This window comes from Nilaparvata lugens, chromosome Y (genome assembly GCF_014356525.2).
Source record: "Nilaparvata lugens isolate BPH chromosome Y, ASM1435652v1, whole genome shotgun sequence".
Taxonomy (NCBI): Eukaryota; Metazoa; Arthropoda; class Insecta; order Hemiptera; family Delphacidae; genus Nilaparvata; species Nilaparvata lugens.
Window position 1 is genome coordinate 9,809,188 of NC_052519.1, and position 20,926 is coordinate 9,830,113.

Sequence of the window (20,926 nt, forward strand, 5' to 3'; positions counted from 1 at the left end):
TGCTGATCCTATTCTGATATCATTGGTTTTAAATAGTTTTAAAAATCCAGTCAAACAATTACAATAACAGTTAATATCCTATTACCATTAGATGGAGTCGACCTATTCTGCAATCAATTATTGGAATTTAGAAGATCGCTTCTAGATTTCGACATTGATTTTTGGACCCCTTCACACAGTTCCGTATCTGGTGTACGTACTACCTATTGATAGTAAATCAAAATATCAAATCACATATCTGTTCAAAAGCTAAAATGTTCAGTTTGATAATGCTTTAAAGCTAAAAGAAAAAAGGGTAGGTAGGTTTTTACTTTCAAATATAATATTATTATTTGGAATACAGTGCACAGTATGGTTTAATGGTGCTGCATTTAATTTTTTCAATATCGATAATACGTACACCAGATACGGAAGTGTCTCCAGTTTTTTATACATATTCATGTATGATAACAGTCATATTGTTGCAGATAGCGCTAGCAAAAAAGTCCCTGTCTATCATTTGAAAATATTGCCAATGAAAACGAGAGGCCTCATGCTATATTTCTCTATGATTATATAAGAAAAATATATGTATTACTGTACCGGTACATTTCTATGTTGAATTAAATATTGAATAGTGTTTTAGTTTTGAAAAGTGTACTGGATTATGGATATAAAGAATTTGATTTTCATTTGCAGTCACACGAACCAAATCGAACGACTCTACAGTCGGTTCACCAGTCTCGATCGCAGCAACTGTGGCACCTGAGCGAGAGGACTTTCTTCGCATACCTGACCAAACTGGCGATCAAACCATTGAGGGCGAATCGTCAATGCATTCTTCAATGACGGATCGGGCAACGATCGAGTCAACTTCAGGCAATTCATGCGAGTCTTGGCTCGCTTCCGACCCATCAAGAAGTCCAAGGATAACACTCTCAATTCTCGGGAGCAGAAACTCAAATGTAAGTGTAGTCATCCATCTATATTGACTGAAATCACCGTTTTTACACTTATCGGCCGACATTTGACGAAATCTATCCAGCACAAGCTGGTAATGAATTGATGAACAATTTAATTCATCCTCACAACATCCAGAAATTCCACCGATTAGTTGAGAATTATACTCAGCTGTTATTGAGAACTAGCAAATCAGATGACATTCAATAATTATAATCCAATATCGTGATCGATGACCAGGTTCCCCCGGATAGATCGTGTCAGAAATTAAAACTGTATTTTACACATAGATGGCGGCGTAACAGACCAGCATAGTCATCATGAAAATCCTCTAAAGAATAAAAACTCCTTCAATGATCTACCTTGATAGGGTGTTCCTGAACGCGGTAGGTGAGCGCCCCTTCACTGAATGTGGCAGGCAGTTGAACATCCTGATTGCCAGCACCGGAAAACAATCCTTAAGCCTAGACAGTCGACGGCGTGGAACATCCAAGTTGGTCCTCCCCCGAGTATTGTTGGTGTGCACTTCCTCTCTACTTGAGAACATAGACTGGTGTTTTTTGACTTGCAAGAGTGATGCTAATATGTAAAGTCCATACACAGTATGGATGCCCAGACGTTGAGAAAATGAGCTGGCAGTGAGCATCAAACTTGCTATAAGTCATCACACGGAGTGCCTTTTTTTGAAGCAGGAGAAATGTCCTTAGCATGTGCTGAATGACCCCACACAAGTATTCCATACTGGATATGACAGCTGAACACAGCATGAATCAGCATCAGCAGTCTATGGGAACTCAGAAGTCCTCTCATTTTCCGGAGCAAAAAGACCACTCTAGAAAGTTTTCCACAGACTTTGATGATGTGAGGTTCCCATGACAACTTGGTGTCCACGCTGAAGCCAAGCAAAGTAACAGGAGCAGCACTGACAACCGCTGTTCTGGTCAGTGTACACAGCAACTCTCGGGTTTTGCTCTCATTCAACTTGAGCTTATTTGTGCAAAACCAACTCTTTGCCTCTTCAAAAAACTCGTGAGCCTCCAGCTTGGCTTCCTCTGGCCCCTTGCCCTGGCCCAAGATGGTGGTATCATCCGCAAAAAAGCAGGCTGGAGTTCCGCAGATATAGGTCATTTATCATGATGAGGAATAATTCTGGTGTTGTGACGATAAACATCGGACGACAATCGGTGAGTGTGAACACTGTCATTCACGTACAGTATATTCAGTCCATGACGGCAGTCGCCAGACAGACTTCGTCAAGTTTAAGAAAATTGAAACACAAATAACTTGAGATGGCTGGAGATAGGTCGTTTCATGTGGCTCTGTAGGTGAACTGCAATTCTAAATTATGAAACTGTTCCACAAGTCCACTGGTTCCATCATTTCTCAGTGAGTTTCTCACGTACAAGCCTACAAAACTTCCTATACTTCAGCTCACGAATACAAATCGGCAGTCAGTTGAAAAATTTTAGCGTCTGTAAGGCATAGCATTCATGTGCTTTCAACAGTCTGGAGTAGGGCAGGTCAATGTTGCCTCGTCTCCTGGTATTGTGATGGTGCAGCTGGCCTCTCTCTTGGAAGGCATGAAGCTCGCTCCTCAGGAGCCGTAGGGGATGTACATGTACTGACTGTAGACTTCAGTATTCTCAGACGTTTGAAGGTTGGCCGGCAGTGCTCCAGGGGCCTGTTTCACAAAGGTACAAGTAGGTTAAAAGTCTTGTTGCCAACCATGGTTTTGGAGAACAGCTGATACAAGCGTTTCACAAAAGCAGAATTGTACTTGTAGTTAAAATGAATTTCTACAAGTTACAAGTGATTTGCTTGTTACGAACAAGTGTTTCACAAAGATTTTCATTGTAGCCAACAATTTTTTCGAATTACTTGTTCGTAACTATGAAATTTCTAACGAAGTGGAGAGCTACGTAAAGGATTTATAAGTAATCATTAAATGATTTTAAATATTCAATAAATATTTCTAATAATCAAAAATGCCCTATATTCCTCTATAATTCATTATTTTGGAAATATATGCATTAGGAAATGGAATTTAATAAATTTCCAAAATAGTACAGAAAAATTAATGTGTTACCTCATAGGTATGTGTACTATAGTATATATATATATATATATATATATATAAATAATATATATAAGTAGATAAGATTTGATTCTTTGGACTGACTTTTTTGCTCCAAAACCCTCTCCCCCTCTCCCCCCTCATCCATCCCGCCTCCCCTTCCCACCGCCTGTAGGGTGGGGGGTGTTCTAAAAATAGATTTCCCCTTCCCCTTGTTAGTGGAGGTGAGGGGGATGAAAAGAGAGAGATATATCTTTCTCTCTCTCTCTTTCTAAAAATAGATTTCCCCTTCCCACTGCCCAGTGGAGGTGAGGGGGTTGAAAAGAGATATCTTCTCTCTCTCCCCTTCCCCTTGCCCAGGTAGGGGGAAAAAAATTTCCCTTTTAGGAGGAAAAATTCCCTCTCTATACTGACAGATTAAAAGTGAATCCATATTTCTACATCTAATGCTATACTGACAGATTAAAGTGAATCCATATTACTACATCTATACTGACAGATTGAAGTGAATCCATATTTCTTCATCTAATGCTATACTGACAGATTAAAGTGAATGCTAGATGAGGGAAAAAATCTCTTTGAGAGGGAAAAATTCTCTACTGTCGAATTAAAGTGAATCCATATTTCTACATCTATACTGACAGATTGAAGTGAATTGAGAAATTCTCTCTCTCTCTCACATCTTACGTGGGCACATGATGTTTAATGGCAGACTCAAGAGAGAGGAGGATAGGCCCCCCCTCGCTTCTCACAAGCAGCAGACGGCTCTGGGCAGATGTAGCATCTGCTTTCTCCTTCTTCTACTCGGTCCATCTCTTACCCTCACCCTTCTAAATTCCTTCTCTATTACGAAAGGCGAGTGAAGGAGACAAGCGTTAACTAACTTCCATTTTGATCGAGCGTTCCTATACTGTCAGATTAAAGTGAAACGCTTCTCTCTGTCCAGCATTACGAAAGGCTAGAGAATTCAAACCGCAGGCGCGTGCGCTCGCTCGTGAGCGTGTCCCTCGTCATGCGCTCTGCAAGGTTCCCCTAGAATAACTCCTGCATCGAAAACTGTTACATTCCGTTACATGAAAAAATGTCAAAATCGATTTATCATCTGTGACATGTGTTTACCCGTTAAAGTTACTTCACTCTCTCTCACGCAAGTGTTTACAAGATGTATGCATGTATCAGATTGCTATGTGCTTATAACATTGCTTGAATGATAAGAATATTATTTCAAATAGCAAATAATCTGAAAAGGTGAATGCAATTTGAAAAGGGGGAGGTGCGCCCACCCACATCTGCAGGAACACGTGCCAAAACAGATGTAGGAGGGAGCGTGCGAGAAGCCAGCGCCGCTTGGGTGTACGGCTGTGTGTGTGTGTGTGTGTGTGTGTGTGTGTGTGTGTGTGTGTGTGTGTGGTGTGTGTGTGTGTAGCGTTAAGACTACTGAGCATGCTCGCAACAAACTATAAAAGACGCAGTCACCTTATTTAAATATCATTCACAACAGAGCAGCTGAACCATTTCTTCTTCTGTGTGTTTCTACTATTCATTACGAACTTATCAACAACAACAACAACAGGTAAGAATTGAAAACAATTTTTATAGAACAATATTACAATTTATTGATCTATTCACACATACATACATCTATACAATTCGTAACACATAGGTCATATGTATACAGATATAAAAATTGTTAAGCAATAACAATTTTTATATCCGACCAATTTGCCGACTTATGTGTTACTAGCAACACATAATTTTCACAGTTGATGTTAAAATGTTCTTTTTTTTCTCTGCTAATGCAGGAAGCAAATCTTTGAGGTAGATACACCTCACATTTGCTTCCTGCATTCCTTATTTTCAAAATTACACGTCGACTGTGTTTATTGGTGTCCTCTCGAGCTCCGATGATGCGGTACGGTAGATCCTCCTTCAACTCCCTCAGCGGGGATCCACGGTTTGGGTAGAGGTTTGTTTGTGAGTTGGACAAAGTCCAACTCTCCCGCGCCCTCCACCTCCTTCATTAGCAGAGCGAGTGAGGAGTCATGCTCCATTACTGCTTGTTTCTGTTGAAAATCATTTGATTAGTGTCTTATTTGTTTCAGATTATACTAGAGATCGATAGATTATTGATTGATTATCATCGAATTGTCATCATCGAATTGTCATTCTCTGCATAAAGTGAGTAATATCAGTTATTGAAATAACATTGTTGCATGATCGAATACTTTAAACAATAATTTCTAATCACTTCAAATAATATTTAGTTTGCATTCTAATCACTTCAAGGAAATATTGCTAACATTGTTGCATGATCGGTTACTTTAAACAATAATTCAATTTCTAAGCAGTTCAAATAATATTGGTAACATTGATGCATGATCGAGTACTTCAAATAATATTGTATCAAATAATTTATGCATGATCGAGTACTTTGAACAATAATTTCTAATCAGTTCAAATAATATTTCCTTAGCATTCTAATCACTTCAAGGAAATATTGGTAACATTGTTGGATGATCGGTTACTTTAAACAATAATTCAATTTCTAATCGCTTCAAATAATATTGTATCAAATAATTTATGCATGATCAAGTACTTCAAACAATAATTCCATTTCTAATCAGTTCAAATAATATTTCCTTTGCATTCTAATCACTTCAAGGAAATAATGCTAACATTGTTGCATGATCGAATACTTTAAACAAGAATTCAATTTCTAAGCAGTTCAAATAATATTTCCTTAGCATTCTAATCACTTCAAGGAAATATTGCTAACATTGTTGGATGATCGGTTACTTTAAACAATAATTTCTAATCACTTCAAATAATATTTCCTTAGCATTCTAATCACTTCAAGGAAATATTGCTAACATTGTTGGATGATCGGTTACTTTAAACAATAATTCAATTTCTAATCACTTCAAATAATATTGCTAACATTGTTGCATGATCGGTTACTTTAAACAATAATATCTCATAATTCAAATTCTAATCACTTCAAATAATATTCATATCAAATAATCAAAGACTTGTATGTGCACAGATTTTTTAACAATCAAACACAGAAAAAATCTGTGCATACACAAGTTAATAATATTTGTTGAAACTAACCTTTGTTTGAGAGTAGATTGACTCCTCCTCCTCTTCCCCGCTAACCTCAGGCTCGTCCCCAAACACCAAAGAATCTGTCTCTGATGTGAATGATAATTTTCCTCTCATTGCTTCTGTTTATATAGCATACGTTTCTCTCTCTGTTCCAGGCTCGTGCGAGGGAGAGTGAAGTGTGCTACAAGGCAAAAAAATTCAAATTTCACTCCAACAATGCGTGCTCCCACATCGTTATCGGTTCGTAAGTATTCTCTCTCCTATAAGACACTCGATCATTTTTCGAATAGCATCCTTGTGTTAGAAGACAGAAAAAAAAATCTCATCTAAAACTCAGCATGAGAGGGTGAAAACACCTGCTAGAAGCTGAAATCCCCCATGTCAACTCACTTAAACATTCTCGAATGATTTCTAATATTATTAAATATTTCACAACATTTCAAGATAGAGGCTCACTTTTTTGAATAGCATTCTCGTTTGATTTCTAATATTAATAAATATTTCACAGCATTTCAAGATAGAGGCTCACTTTTTTGAATAGCATTCTCGAATGATTTCAGTTCAGTTATTAAATATTTCATTGTTTTCACACCATTTCAAGATAGAGGCTCACTTTTTTGAATAGCATTCTCGAATGATTTCAGTTCAGTTATTAAATATTTCATTGTTTTCACAGCATTTTCTCATCTCTCAACTCGAGTTCCGAACCTCATAACCAGTTGAGCTCTTGTCGAGACAACACAGCTGAGAGGAATCAATCTGAAAGGAGTCAAAGGACATTTACCGAGCGATTTCAGAATAAAATGCGAATCAAAACCGGAGAAATTATGAAAATAACACGATATGTACTCCGGAGTACGAGCTGTTAAATTACAAGAAACATGTGCCGCACACAAGTAATTACCGGTTTCATGTGCATGGTGACGACATTCAATATCGCTGTCTAAAAACGGTTCAGCACAAAGCCCGCAGTTTACTGAATTTTGAAATTCACGCTCTTGACTTCCGGATAAAGCTTGCATCGGAATTTCTTGTTTCATATCCTCATACAAAATGTCGCCGAGATCTGTAATTTCCTGAAGAAATTTCTCCATGATTTTTTCATCTAAACTACTCGATCTAAGGAGTACAGGTCCGTAGGCGATTTCCCCGTTAACATCTATAACAACGAAACAATAGCCGCAGGGAATATGACGCGCCGTTTTCTTTGTGTAACTACGAGTATCTTCATCAGAATTGGAATCATCATCATCTGTGATATTAACAACATAAGTTTCTAAATCTGCGTAAATGGTGTACTTTTTCTTCAACATCGCGCCTAGTTTCTTGAATTTAATTGTCTCTCCGCATTCAGGACATGAAACGCGCTGAGATTCAAACTTGGAACAAAGTTCCACATGTTTCAACAAATTTGCTTCAGCATCACAATTCTTAGTTTTGTTTGATGTAAATCTAGGGAAACAAGAATTGCAAATGTGTACTTGACCCTTGTGTTTTGAAAGGTGGGAGAGAAGACGTGATAGCCCGTTTTTCCCGTTCGCGGTATTTACTAAACAGAAATGAGTTTTTCCTGCATCGCCTTTTAGCATTAAAAGATTAATTTGGTGTTTACGTGTGCGGAAAATGCTTGTATGGAAGGGGAAAAACTTTTTGTTGTCATACGCGATGACGTGAATTGCAATATCCGGATTGAGTATTTCAAATTTCTTAATATCGCGTGTCGTCACCGGGAAATTTACACCTCGCGTATTAAGTGTGTGAGCAAACTTGCTCAAATACTTTACACTCAAGTTGGAGTTCCTTGGCTTCTGATGGAAATACGCGAGCACTGACCATAAAAAGCATTTTTCGTCAGAGAGATTTTTCACATTTATAATACAATTTTTGTTTTTCAAAAACTGGGGTGTTTGAATGAAACTGGATGTGTATATAGGATTAAATTTAATCACGTTCACATCCAGTGATTCAATTTTCTTTAGCACCCATCCACTCCCATGTCTTACGAAATTTTTGAAAGATGAGAGGATTTTTTTCACAGCCAAGAAAAAATGCTCATTAAAATCTTCATAGTTCTCAAGCACGTTTAGCGCTATGTTGGAGTAACTATGTAGATTTATTAGAGATGAGACAGTCTCATCAACCTGCTTGTCATCCATCACCACTAATTTATACAGCAAAACATTTAATACTATAAACCACTTAACATTCCCATCATGGCGTGCCGCATGTTCCCCAATTATATCGAAAACTCGACGTTTCGACCTCTCAAGCACGTTGCTGATGTCGATATCCTCAGCCTCGTCATCGAGGATGATGCGATGGCGGACTGCGCCTGAATTCACGCCACGTAGTCTGCGTTCCCTCGGCATGATTCTGAAAAACAAAAGAATAATGATCAGGATGAGATAGAGTACAACAGCATGTTTAGTTGTGAATTGTCATTGGTAGAAGAAGGGTGTGTGTGAAAATGATATCTCAAGATCACATAATGTTGTATGAAAGATTAAGATTATTATCTTTTGATAAAAGATGGTTGAAATCTTCTCCGCATTTGTCCGCGGAAAACATGGCGAAAGAGGGATTTATATTCTCATCTGCACCAGACATTGTGCGATGTGTATTTTGTTCAATTTGTTTGGGAAAATGGGAAGAAAGTGACATACCAGCAATAGAACATGCAAGGTACAGCCCGAACTGTAGAAGGAAAGATAATATAACAATTAAAGAGGAGAATTTCGATAATAATATTCTACAAGAATTTGAAGGAAGGTATTCAACTTATAATTGTGTAGAAGATTCATCCGTTCAAGGAGAGTATTTTGAAAAGCATCATCATCTACATTGTGACTTTTGTAAATCATTATGCAATAAAGCAGAGTATTTTGCGAGAAATGGTTATTTCTTACATAAAAATCAATTCTATCTGCAATGTGTCTATTGCAAATATATTATCGAAAATCCATTTGAAAAAGTAATACATTTACCATTTTGTTTTTTATGAAGAGTGTGAGAAAGAAGAGCGGGGCTTGGATGTTCCGGATATACCGTATCGTAGAGATGAAGTAAAATCGCATGCATGCAGTATATTGTAGAAGGTTTTTTATCCTCCGAGGACAAAAACTGTGCTCCCAGGACAAAAACTGTCCTCCCAGGACAAAAACTGTCCTCCGAGGACAAAAATTGTCCTCGGAGGACAATTTTCCTCTCCTCCTCAGAGGATAAAATCAAAGTAAAAATGTACTTACATGTACTGGTTGATGCTGCACAAATCTCCTCGAGTGAACAGGTGTAGATAGCGGGGCTATGGTACAGGTGTAGATAGCGGGGCTATGGTACAGGTGTAGATAGCGGTCTATGGTATGATTGATTCCTCTCAGGTGTAGATACCGCCTTTGACTCCTTTCAGATTGATTCCTCTCAGTTGTGTTGTCTCGACAAGAGCTCAACTGGTTATCAGGTTCGGAACTCGAGTTGAGAGGTGAGAAAATGCTGTGAAAACAATGAAATATTTAATAACTGAACTGAAATCATTCGAGAATGCTATTCAAAAAAGTGAGCCTCTATCTTGAAATGGTGTGAAAACAATGAAATATTCAATAACTGAACTGAAATCATTCGAGAATGCTATTCAAAAAAGTGAGCCTGTATCTTGAAATGCCGTGAAATATTTAATAATATTAGAAATCAATCGAGAATGCTATTCAAAAAAGTGAGCCTCTATCTTGAAATGTTGTGGCATATATAATAATATTAGAAATCATTCGAGAATGTTTAAGTGAGTTGACATGGGGGGTTTCAGCTTCTAGCAGGTGTTTTCACCCTCTCATGCTGAGTTCTAGATGAGATTTTTTTTCTGTCTTCTAACACAAGGATGCTATTCGAAAAATGATCAAGTGTCTTATAGGAGAGAGAATACTTACAAACCGATAACGATGTGGGAGCATGCGTTGTTGGAGAGAAATTTGAATTTTTTTCGCCTTGTAGCACACTTCACTCTCCCTCGCACGAGCCTGGAACAGAGAGAGAAACGTATGCTATATAAACAGAAGCGATGAGTGGAAAATTATCATTCACATCAGAGACAGATTCTTTGGTGTTTGGGGACGAGCCTGAGGTTAGCAGGGAAGAGTAGGAGGAGTCAATCTACTCTCAAACAAAGGTTAGTTTCAACAAATATTATTAACTTGTGTATGCACAGATTTTTTCTGTGATTGATTGTTAAAAAATCTGTGCACATACAAGTCTTTGATTATTTGATACGAATATTATTTGAAGTGATTAGAATTTGAATTATGAGATATTATTGTTTAAAGTAACCGTTCATGCAACAATGTTAGCAATATTATTTGAAGTGATTAGAAATTGAATTATTGTTTAAAGTAACCGATCATCCAACAATGTTAGCAATATTTCCTTGAAGTGATTAGAATGCTAAGGAAATATTATTTGAAGTGATTAGAAATTATTGTTTAAAGTAACCGATCATCCAACAATGTTAGCAATATTTCCTTGAAGTGATTAGAATGCAAAGGAAATATTATTTGAACTGATTAGAAATGGAATTAATGTTTAAAGTACTCGATCATGCATAAATTATTTGATACAATATGATTTGAAGCGATTAGAAATTGAATTATTGTTTAAAGTAACCGATCATCCAACAATGCTACCAATATTTCCTTGAACTGATTAGAATGCTAAGGAAATATTATTTGAACTGATTAGAAATCATTGTTTAAAGTACTCGATCATGCATAAATTATTTGATACAATATTATTTGAAGTACTCGATCATGCATCAATGTTACCAATATTATTTGAACCGCTTAGAAATTGAATTATTGTTTAAAGTAACCGATCATGCAACAATGATAGCAATATTTCCTTGAAGTGATTAGAATGCAAAGGAAATATTATTTGAAGTGATTAGAAATTATTGTTTAAAGTATTCGATCATGCAACAATGTTATTTCAATAACTGATATTACTCACTTTATGCAGAGAATGTCAATTCGATGATGACAATTCGATGATAATCGATCAATAATCTATCGATCTCTAGTATAATCTGAAACAAATAAGACACTAATCAAATATTTTTCAACAGAAACGAGCTGTAATGGAGCATGACTCCTCACTCGCTCCGCTAATGAAGGAGGTGGAGGGCGCGGGAGAGTTGGACTTTGTCCAACTCACAAACAAACCTCTACCCAAACCGTGGATCCCCGCTGAGGGAGTTGAAGGAGGATCTACCGTACCGCATCATCAGAGCTCGAGAGTACACCAATAAACACAGTCGACATGTAATTTTGAAAATAAGAAATGCAGGAAGCAAATGTGAGGTGTATCTACCTCAAAGATTTGCTTCCTGCATTAGCAGAGAAAAAATAGAACATTTTAACATCAACTGTGAAAATTATGTGTTGCTAGTAACACATAAGTCGGCAAATTGGTCGGATATAAAAATTGTTATTGCTTAACAATTTTTATATCTGTATACATATGACCTATGTGTTACGAATTGTATAGATGTATGTATGTGTGAATAGATCAATAAATTGTAATATTGTTTCTATAAAAATTGTTTTCAATTCTTACCTGTTGTTGTTGTTGTTGATAAGTTTGTAATGAATAGTAGAAACACACAGAAGAAGGAATGGTTCAGCTGCTCTGTTGTGAATGATATTTAAATAAGATGACTGCATCTTTTATAGTTTGTTGCGAGCATGCTCAGTAGTCTTTACTGCCACACACACACACACACACACACACACACACACACACACACACACACACACACACACACACACACACACACACACACACACACAGCCGTACACCCAAGCGGCGATGGCTTCTCGATCGCTCCCTCCTACATCTGTTTTGGCACGTGTTCCTGCAGATGTGGGTGGGCGCACCTCCCCCTTTTCAAATTGCATTCACCTTTTCAGATTATTTGCTATTTGAAATAATATTCTTATCATTCAAGCAATGTTATAAGCACATAGCAATCTGATACATGCATAAATCTTGTAAACACTTGCGTGAGAGAGAGTGAAGTAACTTTAACGGGTAAACACATGTCACAGATGATGAATCGATTTAGACATTTTTTCATGTAACGGAATGTAACAGTTTTCGATGCAGGAGTTATTCTAGGGGAACCTTGCAGAGCGCACGACAAGGGACACGCTCACGAGCGAGCGCATGCGCCTGCGGTTTGAATTCTCTAGCCTTTCGTAATGCTGGACAGAGAGAAGCGTTTCACTTTAATCTGACAGTATAGGAACGCTCGATCAAAATGGAAGTTAGTTAACGCTTGTCTCCTTCTCTCGCCTTTCGTAATAGAGAAGGAATTTAGAAGGGTGAGGGTAAGAGATGGACCGAGTAAAAGAAGGAGAAAGCAGATGCTACATCTGCCCAGAGCCGTCTGCTGCTTGTGAAAAGCGAGGGGGGGCGTATCCTCCTCTCTCTTGAGTCTGCCATTGAACATCATGTGCCCACGTAAGATGTGAGAGAGAGAGAGAATTTCTCAATTCACTTCAATCTGTCAGTATAGATGTAGAAATATGGATTCACTTTAATTTGACAGTAGAGAATTTTTCCCTCTCAAAGAGATTTTTCCCCCATCTAGCATTCACTTTAATCTGTCAGTATAGCATTAGATGTAGAAATATGGATTCACTTTAATCTGTCAGTATAGATGTAGTAATATGGATTCACTTTAATCTGTCAGTATAGCATTAGATGTAGAAATATGGATTCACTTTAATTTGACAGTAGAGAATTTTTCCCTCTCAAAGAGATTTTTTCCCTCATCTAGCATTCACTTCAATCTGTCAGTATAGCATTAGATGTAGAAATATGGATTCACTTTAATCTGTTAGTATAGCATTAGATGTAGAAATATGGATCCACTTTAATCTGTCACCAAGGGAATTTTTCCCTCTCAAAGAGATTTTTTCCCTCATCTAGCATTCACTTCAATCTGTCAGTATAGCATTAGATGTAGAAATATGGATTCACTTTAATCTGTCAGTATAGAGAGGGAATTTTTTCTCCTAAAAGGGAATTTTTTTTTTCCCTCACCTGGGCAAGGGGAAGGGGAGAGAGAGAGATATCTCTTTTCAACCCCCTCACCTCCACTGGGCAGGGGGAAGGGGAAATCTATTTTTAGAAAGAGAGAGAGAGAAAGATATATCTCTCTCTTTTCATCCCCCTCACCACCACTGGGCAAGGGGAAGAAGAAATCTATTTTTAGAACACCCCCCACCCTACAGGAGGGGGGAAGGGTGGCGGGATGGACGAGGGGGGAGAGGGGTGAGGGGGTTTTGGAGCAAAAAAGTCAGTCCAAAGTATCAAATCTTATCTACTTATATATATATATATAATTATATAAAATATATAGTACATATACTATATATATACAGAGTACATATACTGTGTAGGTTACAAATTCAGCAATCAATGAAGTAAACTGTACAAAAACATTATATATTGCTTTCAAATATTTTCAAAGTAATTATTGAAAAGTACAAGTAACCTTTATAAAGGTTAAAAAAGGAAATTATCATGAAAATAGGTCACGTTTACTTTTGAAGTACTTGTAGACTTGTAAAATTGTAAACTTGGAGATCATAAATTTTTGTGAAACGTGAGTACTTGTAAACTTGTAACTACAAGTACTTGTCCGTAACCATGGTTGGTAACAATACTTGTACCTTTGTGAAATAGGCCCCAGGTAATGCGATGACGTGATTACACAAAGAACTTTCTTCTGTAGAACAAGAATCCTTTCACAGCTACCCGCATGGCCCCATAGTACTATGACAGTGAACGGTGAATATATAATTCCCATAAGTTCTAATGGTATCATTCATAGTCACTCAGCCGGGCTGAGAGGGACTAGTCCAATTAATACTCGTGGAATTTTAATTCCACTGAAGGTGACTGCCAGCATTTTTAAGGCTAAAATAAACTTTCCTATTGTGATATTTTCAAAGCTTTTCGATTTGTATATCAAAGGCTAAAAATAAACTTTCTACTCGTGATATTTTTCAAAGTTTTTCGATTTGTATATCATCAAGCTATCGAAATGATAAAGTTTTCTCAGGAAGAAAGTTATCAATTAAAAGTTATCTATCCTCGAAATCTCATGGATTTATCTCTTACCGAATTTGAAATGTTGTCCCAAAAATTTAATCTTTAGGCGCTCATATCTCAAAAAGTAATGATCAGAAAAAAAATTTCCTGAGGAAACTTTCTCATTTCGATAGCTTGATGATATACAAATCGAAAAACTTTGAAAAATATCACGAGTAGAAAGTTTATTTTTAGCCTTTGCACAGCCTTAACAACATAGAAAATATTGGAAGTTTAAATTCAATGTCACCCATAATGTTTCTTCGAATTTCAAATTGAACGCAGTAATACTATTCCTTAATATTCTTAAATGATTCTTTTATTGATGAAATTTGTTTCTAATATTATTATAGATTTGTCTTGCAGTTGCCTTCAAGATGTATGATTTGGATAACGATGACATGATCTCAAGAGATGAACTACTGGCTGTTCTCCATATGATGGTTGGAGCAAATATCAGGTGAATATTCTGACACAATCTTATTGCATTTATTTCTAAAGGGAACGCTACAGTCGAGGCCTGCGACATTTGAAAACTGATTTTCAGTCCTCTGCTGTCGCAGTCCTCAACTGTCGGAGGCCTCCACTGTCGCTTTTAGAAGAGACCTCTTCTATCGGTGGCCTCGTTTGACATCGACCCATTTATAAATAGGACTGATAGTCAAACTATTATTCACACTTTACAATATCGAAATTGATCAGGTGGGCTAAGTTGAGGCAATAAGAGCTCCCTCTCATACTTAACCTACAAATACATCAAATCATTGATCTCTGACTATGGTGATAAGAAGTAAACAAATGAATGAATACTGTAATTTGATTGGTTCACCAATTAAATAGTCTACTCCATTTTTATATTCTTGACATAATATTTTGATAGTATTTAAAGGGATCCCTCAATTTTAACTCCCTTAGTGCCGGTCGCACAAAAGCCGGTTAAATTTTAACCATGAATATTTTCACGAGAACCAATCAGAGTAGGCGTTTTTATAAGACGGCTTCTCTGATTGGTTCTCGTGGAATTAATCACGATTAAAATTCAACCGGCTTCTGTGCAACCTGCACTCAGAGTCCTCCCTCTTTCTGAGAGCAACAGGAACTTGACGAACTGAAAGCTGGATGTACCGAAGTTACCTATAGTGAGGTCCACGTTATAATGACAATGAATAAAGATAGGAGAACAACGTTACCGATCCTCTGCTATTAAGATAGCATAACAAGATATCCCATGGTATGGGCGTTTATGTTCCAAATTTAATTGTTTGCCCAAGCCGATAGTCCACGTAGTTGTTTTTCGTGAAGCTATGTACGCTGGTAGTCTCTCATACTGTGCCGTTCTAAAGCTGGCCACTGACGAGCATTCCAAACGGCGTGGCGCGGCGCGATGTCACTCCAGCTGGAACGATCCAAATCCGAACTTCTCCTGATTTCAACAGCTGTGTGTTTGTACGTAGAAAGAAAAAAACCCAAACGGAAATGGGTGAAACGTTTATTTTCGAATAGGCGGAATCACATGCATCTGAATTTATTTCAAGATCTTAGTGTCAAACCTTCGGACTGGAAGAATTATTTGCGTATGGATGAAGATACCTACAACCATTTACTTCGTTTGGTAACACCGATGATTACAAAGAAAGATACAGTCATGAGACAGTGCATTACTCCCCATGAGAGGTTGGCTGCAACTCTACGTTTCTTGGCCACCGGGATGAACTATGAAGAGCCGAAGTTCATCACAGCGATATCACCGATGAGCCTCTCATTGAGTTGAGCTTCTTAGTAACTACATCTTTTGTAGCTGTGAGATCAACAGTTTTAAAAAAATCAAGGATCATCTCCAGAGCAGCGTTCCTTTTTACCTTGTCATGGTAACCAGGGTCTGTTATTTTCCACAAACAGGTATGATCCCTGTACATCTCGATCACAGAGATTACAAAATCCCGGTTCGAACTCATGACAACACAACAACACAAGAACAAAACAACAATCAAAACAAGAGCAAAACAGCAATCTATCCTTCCAAGTCAACGGTCTGACACGCACTGAGACGGGACAACCCACAGGTTTCCACATTCACGGTCGTTCCGTCGCTCCAGCATGCCATCGAGATTCCCCATTCACGAGGAGTTGGAGTGACGTAGGTTTGGCGTGGCGCGATGGATTTTCAACCGGTTGGAATTCCATCGAGCCTCGTCGCTCCACCAAAATACGAGCGCGATTCACCATTCACGTCGTTCCAATGGCACGCTACCGTGCCATTTGGCTTGTTGGAACGCTCGTCAGTGGCCAGCTTAACACTCTCACCCCAACAAAACAGTTAAAATAGACTGTAGTCGACAGTAATCGGCTTGGGATTTGGAACACAAACGACCTATATCATGGAATATCTACTCATGTTATTGATTTATTGATTCATACAATAAAGACATAACATAACAAATTATTCATTAATTATGTATTAGAAGTTATCTTTTCTTATGGTAAAATGTGGGTGTATTTGTATCCAAGTTACTTTTCTTTATTCAATTTGTAATTTTCTTGTTTTTTAAGTGAAGAACAATTGACATCAATTGCAGAGCGCACAATACTCAAAGCAGACCAGAACGGAGACCAAACGATTTCTTTTGAAGAATTCTGCAAAGCTTTGGATAGGACAGACGTCGAACAGAAAATGTCTATAAGATTTCTCTCTTAATTAGTAACTAAAATGAGACTTGTACTTAGAGCCTTTTGGTTGTAGCACAAAATACTAACACATCATAATATTCCAGTCAACATACTTGAAAAGTATGTTGAGAAATTTTTATTTTTATAGTTACCAAACATTAAACTTGTTATTTCAATGCCTAAATGAGATACTCCAAAAGATACTTACATGCTTCTAGGTTCGTATTTTGTGCAACATAATATCCAAGCTTTATGCATTTCTTGAATCATTTTATTATTTATTGGATATTCTATAAATAAATGCTACATAATATATTTTAATTTGGTAGGAAGCTTGAATGCAACCTATTATTTATCCAAACATTACAGTGTGGGAACATACTGGGAAACCCCCCAAAAAATTACTCCGGAACAAGCAATTACAAAATAATTAAGGCATAAATAAACATGAATAGTCTAATGAATATTGAAACTAAGGAATGTTATTCAAACAAAGTAACCAATAAATTTAAACTAATCCAATGTAGACACTGCGCTAAAACCCTATGTGAATACGAAGGAGTGATAAATATAATAAAACCGAGCGAAGTGAGGTCTTAGATTCAAGTCGACGGTTTGGCATTTCTCTTAGGGCCAGTTGCACGTCCGTCTGTTAAATATGGACAATAACGTCGATTAAAAACTCCGCGTTAGTTTTACAGATTCATCTCTGTTCCACCAAGATCGGTTAGTTTTTAATCCCGATTAAATTTACCGGTCAACTAACCAAGATTTTAACGGTTTCACAATCCGGCAACACTGTAATTTAACTGACACCGAATAATTGAGGTTATATTATTGAAGCGGTGAATTTGAAACTGAAAAAATATTAACAAACGAGATTATGGTCCAATATTATTAGACAAAAAATCAATTTGATTCCAATTCTAATAAGAGAGAAAATTTACATAATAGAAAACTGATAATGATAGGTATGTTTAGGTAAAAATGAGGTTATGTTATTGAAGCGGTGAATTTGACCATTCAATACGACTTTACCTCAATACAGAGAAAAACCAAATAGACCATTGATAACCAGCTTGACCAACCCAACGGATTAGCTATTTTCATGTATTTTCAGATTATGAAAATAAATTATTCGTTTTTAATTCTATTATTCTTGATAAAATCTATTTAATAATATTTTTATTAGTTGGAATGTCTATCTTTCACGTATTTTTATTGCAACCACATATCCTACCCAATATCAAGTAAATGCAACGATGACATCGTTCATACTAAAACCAATAACTATAAAGCAATGATTTACTCACTTGAATAAATAAATCAACTCTTATTTCGTTATGATTAAAAAAAAAGGAAAACACCAGAACTGGTGTTGAATACCTTAGCTATTTATAAGGTTTCCAACCATGACATGCACTGCACACGCTAACCGCCAATTATGAACTTCACTTCGAATAAGATTGTTTTAGTATTTCACATTGAAATTAATTATATATTCCACATGCAAATAATGCTTGAGCTTTGATTGTTGAATACGCTCTATTCTTGTCTTATAGCACATTTTTTATCGATACTTAGTGTGGTGGGTACCTTAATATTCAAATAAAATATCATATCTATTTTGAGTAAATCATTTCAAGTGTGTCTTTGTCCTTAGTGTGAGAGATGTATGTTGATGGAAGTAAAGGTATGATAAATTGTATGAATGGTAATATGGATTGGAAATTTGACATGATCCAATTACTAAACTTACATAGCATTGTGATACGCTTGGGGTTGAAGTACATTCTAAGGAGTAAATAATAAAAGTGCTGCTCATTAATAGAAAAGTGGTGTTGTTTTATGAAATCAGTTATTTCGATATTGAAATGAATTTTCTTAAATTTTTCCACTTGAATAACATTCTTTTCTCGTGTTTTAAATCATGTAATAAAACCTATGGATAAAATTACGATATTCATTCAGATATATAGTCCTTCAAGTAAATCTGTATAGGAGGTGATATATCTTACCACATAAGTGATTTTTTTAATTTATTATACTACTAGATCAATTATAATTCAAGATGCCAGAACGTATAAGGTGTAGGTGTAGCAAACACACTGCATGCTAAGCAGTTTCCACATCTGCCTTTGCCAGTTTCATTCCTGGGGACAGAAAACAAAGAAAAAGCAGAAAAGCGACAAAAAATACGTACAATATGGAAATTCCAATATAAAATGAACAATTTAATGCTTCATAGAAATAAATCTATACTACTTTTCAATAAAATTTATTTGAAAATATTTTAAATCATATCTTTTATTTAGAATAAGAGCATATTATTTGTGAAATAAATAAGTACCTATCTGAGTGACAGGGAATTCCTGTCAAAAAATAAAAAAATCTCTGGAAGTCCTTCCAGAAACTTGTAACTCAACCTAATCACACACGATTATTGGATTCTTTTCCATTATCTACTTTACTCTATCAATGCTATCAAACAATGAATGCGTTAATAATGGAACGTAACACCTCAGCTACACATTATTGCAATCTGCTCTCTCCCAATACAAGAGCATTCTTAACACTATCTTTTCGCATGTATTAATGGAACTATAAAATTTTGTTCATGATATTTAGAAAGCTGGTTCGAATAAAGGAATGAAGCAAGATAAATTGGAAAAAACTATTATAACAATTATGATGACGAATCCGGTAAATAACCTGTAGGTGGTTGGTTGGCACGTGGTTGATGGTGAGCAAGACGAATGATTGGCAATTAAAAAAAATAGCTTGTAAGAGTTTGCTAGAAAATTTCAAGTCGGGTATGTTTTTAAAAATTTATTATTATAAATCTCATGCTGCGGTGCAGCCCGGGCCCTGCTCTGGTAATTTTTGAAAACTATTTTTCATCCTATATAGCACATTCCTTAACGTTCTTTAAAAATCAGTAATTGATTTGGAAGTTTAACTTTTAGTAATATAATTTTCAACTTGAGAACTGTATTTCAAAGCAGAGAATTTATTAATTGACACGTTAGTGAATGCTGTCTACATTAATATTTCAATTGCCGTTCTGCGGTAGTCCATCGTTGCAGTACTGGCCACAGTAATGTTTACTATTGGAGACAAATATAATTCAACAGCGGAAAAATGAAACAAATCAACGAGTTTTCAACCCAATTAATATATTCAAGGAATTCGAACAATATCTTACAATAATAATTAAAACTTGCATATACAAGTTTATAAAAGTTTTAGATGAATATTCAATTGTAGGAGCTATCTAAATTCATATAAAAGTAAAATTAAAACTTTTCTAGTACGGTACGTACTGAACAAGGATTTTTTAAAATCATTTAGCAATAGGCCTATGAATAAAGAGATATAATCATCTTTTGAACAGCAGTTATTTAAAATCTTCGAATTACAAAATTAAGGCCAAGTTCCTCATAGTCTAAGGATGAATCCCTATAATTATTTTCGACCCTAGGGATCAATAATAATTTTCTCTGATAACGAAAACAGCATTACATAGGGGCACTTTTTACATAAATTTTACAGTGATTTTCTAATAATTTATAGACGTGAATTAATTGTGTGAAATATAAATTTCCTAAACAAATTAGCATCAAAAGGACTTTCAAGACTTTCCCCCAATAAAACTTTGTAGGCATAAAAACAAATTAAAGGGCCACAATTGACGGCATCTTCTCTAGGTTGGAGTGTATGTGGTGGAGAGAATGGGGGAGCCCAGTGAGAAATGTTTTCATTTAAAATCTGCTTACTACTCAATACTTTCATCCAAAGTTCCAAGAGACGCCTTTGTATATCGTTAATACTTGTGTTGTATGGATCAAAAAAAAAAGAATTCTCTTCTCAAGTACTTTTACTATAAGAATGCAATGTGAACCTTTACAGCAAGGAATTAAAATATTACTGTAGCTCTTATAGTTCAATTTGGGGAACCTCTCAACACACATTTCAATGTTAATTTGAGAATCGGATGCA

At 36.3% G+C, this 20,926-nt stretch overlaps 1 protein-coding gene across 1 annotated transcript; it reads left to right on the top strand.

The window, feature by feature from the left end:
• The first annotated feature begins 631 nt into the window (after positions 1-631).
• LOC120355292 (calcineurin B homologous protein 1-like) lies at positions 632-17,251 on the top strand. The gene is given in 5 exon segments (XM_039443642.1): positions 632-744; positions 746-800; positions 803-944; positions 14,627-14,720; positions 16,811-17,251. Coding segments are annotated over 5 exon segments (534 nt in total). The 5' UTR covers positions 632-646; the 3' UTR covers positions 16,956-17,251.
• The last annotated feature ends 3,675 nt before the right edge of the window (positions 17,252-20,926 follow it).